General features: G+C 47.8%; 1 protein-coding gene across 1 annotated transcript; it reads left to right on the forward strand.

The window, feature by feature from the left end:
- The first annotated feature begins 2,433 nt into the window (after window positions 1-2,433).
- Window positions 2,434-4,652, forward strand: GPHB5 (glycoprotein hormone subunit beta 5). Its single transcript, XM_009101667.2, has 2 exons — window positions 2,434-2,640; window positions 4,464-4,652. Exons 1-2 carry the CDS (start codon window positions 2,434-2,436, stop codon window positions 4,650-4,652), a joined length of 396 nt encoding a protein of 131 aa, XP_009099915.1.
- The last annotated feature ends 2,318 nt before the right edge of the window (window positions 4,653-6,970 follow it).

Here is a 6,970-nt window from a genome sequence, read left to right on the forward strand (position 1 = left end):
TATGTTCTGGACATCAACAGACGCTGTTTTGCTTGGTTGTTGTGTTTTTTCCTACTCTTTTTTTGCTTTTACTTATTTTGTTTTTCCCTCTAAGACATTGTAACATGGGTTTTCTTTGAATCAAGGTTTCCCCTGTGTTTTCTCTTCTCATGGCTGGGTTGTATTGCTGTGGCTGCCTCTGACACCATCATCCTGAGGGGTCCATAATCCCTGACACTTGCCCTGTCTTTTCTGGATTGTCCTGGGTACTGAAGCAGAGAGGTCACTGTCCATTCATGGTGGAAAGGAAGGGAGGTGACTTTCTCCAGGACATTGTGTGAGGTTGTGGCTTCACTCCTTTTATGAACTCACGGACCAGCAAGTTTTTCACAGAACCAACTTCCTCAGCTGCTCCCTGTCCTGTGGACAGCTGAGAATTGGGTTTGCACAGTGAAGGCAGAGGACAATGATTTCTAAATTTCCTTTCACAGTGGAACTTATCTGTGTTTCAGCTGCCTGGCTTACCAAGAGAAGAACACTTTCTTTCCTTGTAAGCTCACACCTCCTCCCCCCATCCCTTGCCCTTGCTTGTACAAAGAAGTCAAGTAGAAAAAGATCTTCTGCAGCTGACAAAAATCCAGGCAATTTTTTGTACAAGTATCTGAGAAGTCTCCCTTGAGGATATTTATTTAGGGCTTGTAAATTAGAGGGGTAATGATAATTTCAGAGCCAGCTTCTAATTCCTTCACAAAGGTGTTGACATTCCATTATGGAAAAGAAGATCCATTTTGCCCCAGTGCCTGCTCATAATTTCACTCACTGAGATACTCTTTTTTTGATCAGATTATGAAACAATAACCTGCAAAAACAATAATTCCCTTGAAGCTAATCACTGCTGGAAAATGGAGTCTAGCTTTACAGTCAATGGCTTTGATGCCTTGGGTGGTTCAAGCAAGGATCTGCCTTGATTGACAAGACTCTTTCTATAAATTTGAGCATTTATACATCCCAGTAGCAGCTGCTGGGGAGATCTACTGGTCACAAAGCTGACAAAGATTGCAGTGCAGGTCTCCTGCTGCTCACTCTGACATCCTGAAACACCATCTGCAATTTAAAACTGCAAAAGAAACTCTGACTCCAACAAGTTAGGTGAGTGCATGTCTGTTTGCTCCCTGTCATGGCTCTGGCTCATGAATAAAGCAGCAGGATTTGCTAAAGTGGCAAAGGATAAATGTTTGATTTGTTCTGAAGTTTGTCTATTTTGCTATACATATTTTTTTTTAAATAAGGAGTTTTAGCATTTTTTACCCTGTTGAAAGTTATTTATAATCATACTCTTTAATCACATGTAAGACTCTAGTGTATACCTGGTGACATATATGATGCAAACATCATGTGCTGATCTGAAGCTCTGATTTAGCAAGTTTAAATTATTTTGTTTAAGAGGAGCCTAGAGACTCAACCATCAGCCAGGCAAATGGCAGTCCCAGCTCACTTAATTTTGGTCTGTCCAGCTGAGGGCAGATGCCAGCACACACCAGTCCATGCCCCATGATGTAGATAACTTTCTCAAAATTCACTGTCAAATCTGGGGATTCTAAGATTTAAATGCTGTGATAGTAAGTGAATTGTAGAATGGACTTTGTGGCTCAGAGTACTTCCCAGCTCTCTTTTTTTGACAGAAGAGGTGTTCCAGAGAGGTTGCTCACTTTCTTTGCTGAGACAGAAGGTCAACAGGTATCGGAGGGTTTGGTGAGCACTGAGCTGCTCAGGTGTGAGGAGTTCAGGGTTCCTGTGGTCACCTTGGCCATGTCCCCATCTGCCCAGCTCTGATCACTGGCTTGGCAGCCTGGGCTGGGTGTGAGCTGTGCTGAAGGGACAGCCATCCCTCTGGCTGCAGCCCTGCGAGAGCAATGGCACCAGTCCAGTGCACTGGGTGCTGGTAATACTCCAGTATTTTTACTCTCCTTTATTTTTACTCAATTACTCTCCAGTAATGCTTCTGGGAGATGCTGAGATTATAGCACAAATTCAGGGGATACTTGGCTCCCATCTGTGCAGCTCTTGGCTTTTTGTGAGCTCAGGACAGCCCAAGCAGGGTGGTAGAAAAGCATATGCTGAAAAACAAATCTGCAATGTGGAGATTTCAGTGGGGCTGAAGCATGGGCTGGTGATTTATGTCTTCCAGGCAAACTCCCACTGCTCTGCAGGGAAAGCCTTCACCCTGCTGCATTCTGTGACAGACCTTTTTATTGAGATTTTCCACTTCTGGGAGTAGTGACCCCTCATTCCTCCACCAGCCCATCTTCTCCCAGGCTGAGTGAGGATGAGCTTTGAAGGGAGGACGGGCTTTCCCCGCTTCAGCTGAGCCCATCCACTTGCACTTCTTGCAGCGGCCCTGCTGGGCTGTGCTGGCTCTCCCAACCCTGCCCTGCTCTCCCCTCTGCCCTCAGCATGAAGCTGCCCTGGCTGATCCCCGGAGCTCTCCTCGTCCTGCTGCTGCTGCCCGGCCGCGCCGCCGCTGCCAAGGCCTCGGGCCTGGACCTGCGGACGTTCGTGGGCTGCGCCGTGAGGGAATTCACCTTCCTGGCCAGGAAACCCGGCTGCCGCGGGCTCCGGGTCACCACGGACGCCTGCTGGGGACGCTGCGAGACCTGGGAGGTGAGGCTGTGGCACAGGGACACCCCCGGCTGTGTCTGCCCCCCAAAAAAAGCCCTCTCAAAACACCCAGTGCCCATGGCCGCCTGGCTGCGCTGTCAGCGTTTGTTGTGGGCTATCGCCTCGCTCCTGCCACTGCCCCACAGGGGAATGGGAGCCATGTGATGATATTAACGAAGGCCTTATGTAATGCTCTTACTACGCAGTCTGAAAGCCTCTTACAGCTTGAACACTTAAGGAGAGGGGGACTTTATTACTTCGCTTGAAAAAAAAGTATTCCTTGGAGATTAGGACGGAGCTCCCAATTAATGGGGAATATATTTTATTCCAAAATGCAGATCCCAAAGATAATGTCTGTTTCTAATTTGGTCCCATTTTAAGTCACAGCCCTGTATAAATATGAAGTGCTTAAGTTTTAGGGGTGTAGAGAGGGAGAAAGAAGGAACATAAGTACATCCACACACAGGTCAGAGAACAAGTTTCTGACTGTCTTTGCCATTCAGCAACAGGAAAGCTCAAGGGGCCAATCCCAGTTTAATTTATTCAGAAAACCTCAGAGGGATTTTGTCCACGTGAAGACAAGGACTCGACATTGGTGACCAGAGGAGGAGCGGGGTCTGTTTGCCAACCCTCACTCCCCTTCTTCATGACTTGGTGGGATGAAGGGAAAGGCCACCAGTGACAGATTCCATGCTGGGATAAGGTGCCTGTGAGGTATCTCTTGACTCCCCTTCTTCATGACTTGGTGGGATGAGGGGAAAGGCCACCAGTGGCAGATTCCATGCTGGGATAAGGTGCCTGTGAGGGATCTCTCGACCCCTGCTTCCCCCTACTCCCAAGCTCAGACCTTTCAGCCTCTCCTGCTGTACTGCAGTACCCCTGGGGTGTAGCTCAGCTGGATGCACCTGGCTGTGGGTTCAACAGCTTCCAGAAGGCACCACAATGTGTTTGGACAGGCCTTTGTAAGAGGGAAGCTTTCTGCACATCTTCTTGCTGAAATGTTGTATTTGTTCTCTCCCACTTTTTTGGTTGCCAGGGAGGGCTCTTTGCACAGCACAGAGGCAAAGAAATTAAAATGTCTCCTGGCTGAGAGACATTAGGCAGTGGGCTCCCATTCTTTTGTGTCCTGCCCATCCTGGAGTCTTTGGAAAATAGGTGCCCCTGTTAAGGAGAAACTGATTTTTCAGCATAACCAATGTCCCTGTTGATACCACATGGCAGGGTGGGTTTCAAGGCCTTCAGGCTTCCATCATCTGATGGCTGCGGTCTCTGGCCTCGCTGATTTTCTCCAGAGGAATTGCAGACCTCTCTGCTGGCTGCTGTGTTGAGAGCTTTCCCCACAGTGTACAGCCATTAGGATTTGTGAGAAGTGCAGCCTGACAGGGAAGACTGGTCTGGCTGAGAAAAAACCCCAGCCCTTGGCACCTGGATGCACCCCTGCTCTTAGGCAGCTTGTGCACATGGAGGGTTTCCGGCAGAATGTGTTTAATGGAAAATCAATGCTCTTGGAAGAAAGCAGCTGCTCTTGGCAGCATTTGGTCGAAACACTCATATTCTGCTAAAAACCAGCATTTGGGGTAATCTTTTGTCTTCCTTCAAGCAGGTTTTAATTGGAGCATTATGCTTTAAACACATACATGCACCCACTCCCCTCCATGGCAGGACTCCAAGAGGCAAGCGTTGAAGTATGTAGCCTAAAATTTATTGCCACAGCCCCTTCCACCTGATCCAGTAGCTCCTCTATTCACACAAAATCCCCTTGAGGAAACTGGGGCTCCAGATGTTGGTCTTGCATCTTGCCTGAGGCCAGCATTTCTCCCCTGCAGAAACCAATCCTGGAGCCTCCTTACATCGAGTCCCACCACCGGATCTGCACCTACAACGAGACCAGGATGGTGACGGTGAAGCTGCCCAGGTGTGCCCCTGACGTGGACCCCTTCTACACCTACCCGGTGGCCATCCGCTGTGACTGTGACATCTGCTCCACTGCCACCACTGAGTGTGAGACCTACTGACCTCCCGTCCCAGCTTAGGCAAGGAGAGGTCAAATTCTCCCCCAGCTTCATAGCCTTGGTACCTCCAGAATTCTGGAGGGTGAAAATCAGTCCAGAATTTGATCACTTCTTGTAATGTTGCTGCTCACTGACTTTTCTGGGTAGATGAAGCTTAATCCTCTCTCCTCATGCTGCTCAAAGCATTATTGCTGTAGAAACCCACAGCCTTACAATAGCAAATCCCATGGTAAAAAGAAATGTTGCAGTTTCCTTTCCTCCTCATGAGCTTTTCACTCTGTGTGACCCTTCTCCCTGCACAAAGTGCACACGGACCGAGCAGCCACTGGGGCGTGGAAACACCCCACAAAGGCATTGCCTCCTCCACAACAGCCTGATTCATCTGGGGTTTAGCTTCTTCCCAGTAACATAAATGCAGTCACCAACACTTCCACCACCTCCCCCTCCCAGCCCCATTAGTTAATCTTACCCTGCAGTCATTCAGGAATAATAGTCAAAGAAAAAGGTCTCAAGGCCAATGAAATGGAAATAAGTATTCAGATCACTACCTTGAAATTAGGGAGAATGCATACTCAGCCCTTACTCAGCCAAGGACTTAAGCTCATGATTAAGTGTTTTGCTTAATATCATTGGACTTTTACAGTTGAGCATGTATTTCAGTGCTTTGCTTTATTGGAACTATTTTGTTGAAAAAAACCCAAAAAACTTACCTCACAAGGGACAATTCCTGAAAATAAGAAAAAAAAGATCTATACACATTATGTGCAGAACCATCTGCTTTTGTCCAGGGATTGGAGGGGAAATGGCTTCACATGGAATCAGTGAGACTCTGCAGAGCCCAAGGCATCTCTCCTGACAATTTCCAGAGTCAGAGGGGCCAAGCCAAAACGCAACGATCATGGTTTGGTTTCAGTGAGCCCCTGGCTGAGGTGGTGGGAAAGAGGGAGCTAAGGAAGGGTGTTCCGACAGCTCCCTGAGACCTGCTCCTCTGAGGGTGCACACAGAGCTGGGGGACAGCCAGATGTGCTTGCAGGAAAGCTGTGCAGTGTCCAGTAATGGTGGGTGAGACAAGTCCAGCACAGGAGAGAGCAGATGTTCCACGGGACACTTCACACCTCCTCAGACCCACTCTTTACAAACCAGGGGTACACCTGGGAGCTGCCACAAGAGCCCCCTGTGACCACAGCCACACAAGTGCCTTTGTTCCCTGGTTCCCACCTGCAGGAGGACACACTCACGTTCATCCCTCATTTCTCCCCTGAGCAAAATGGGAAATTAAGTGAACGAAGGAAGATTTGCCAAGTGGGAGAGGCCCAAAGGAGCTCACAAAACAAAGACACCTTCTCAGATAGCCATTAGGAGAGAATTGCTGCTCAGAGCAATACCTGCACCTGTCTCCCCCCACTCAGTGCCTTGTCTCCTGAAAAGAGTCACCTTCATTTACAGGGATGCATGCTTGAAACTATCCCAGGTGTCCTGTCCACACTCAGACAGATTTAATTTAACCTGTAATTTATTGGTTGATATAATTTTTTTTTTACCTGTAAAAGCTGTACTATGACTGAGTAGGAAGATCACCCTACCTTCTGTAGTTCTGAATAGAGACTGCTATGTCTAACAGCATCAGGAGCAGATTTTTGCTGATGGAGAGTTTAACTACCCTTTAAAAAGTCCTTATGTTTTGTTTCAAATTGCACCTCACGATCCCTCTGATATTGTCAAATGGCTTTACAGTTAATATGGGAAACCTGCAAATTGTTTTGTGTCCTTAATAAACCTCAAAACTGTAGCATGAAAGCAATTTCAAGCAATGTGTCCCTCCTTTTCTGTGTGGAGAGATTTCTCACGTAGAATATCTATAAGCTCCTGCAAACTCTTTGCCAGAGCTGTGAACACCTGCAAAACATCTCCTCGGTGTGAAGTCATTTCCTTCACTGAATTTCTCTGATGGAGTCTGGCTGTGCTTCAGTCTCAGGATTAGAGGCAGGGTTAGAAAGTGGCAAACTTCCTTCCTTTGCAGCCTGCAGGAAATCAGGGCTGTACTCGGACACGGTGAGACAGTAGGAACCTCAGCAAGTGATCAGAGCAAAACACTGCAGGGTGGGAAAAGGGTTTTGACTGAGGCAGCCAGCCTGGGGAACAGAAGGGGGAGGTGGGAAGGATGTACTGGCTGAAACCAAGTCAGCAAAATGCCACTTTGAGATGATCTTTCAAGGAGGAGAGCAAAAGAGATGCTGTAAATCTGCCCTGAGTGACAGAAGTCAAATCAATGCCAGATTGCAAATGTGGAACTTTCCCCCAGAAGTTATTACACTAGTAGG

The sequence above is a fragment of the Serinus canaria genome, chromosome 5 (genome assembly GCF_022539315.1).
Source record: "Serinus canaria isolate serCan28SL12 chromosome 5, serCan2020, whole genome shotgun sequence".
Taxonomy (NCBI): domain Eukaryota; kingdom Metazoa; phylum Chordata; class Aves; order Passeriformes; family Fringillidae; genus Serinus; species Serinus canaria.

Excerpts from the sequence above, each read along its gene's own strand:
- GPHB5 (XM_009101667.2), top strand. The coding sequence starts at position 2,434 with ATGAAGCTGCCCTGGCTGATCCCCGGAGCTCTCCTCGTCCTGCTGCTG. Across the intron at positions 2,641-4,463 it reads GACGCTGCGAGACCTGGGAG|AAACCAATCCTGGAGCCTCC; the intron begins GTGAGGCTGTGG and ends TCTCCCCTGCAG.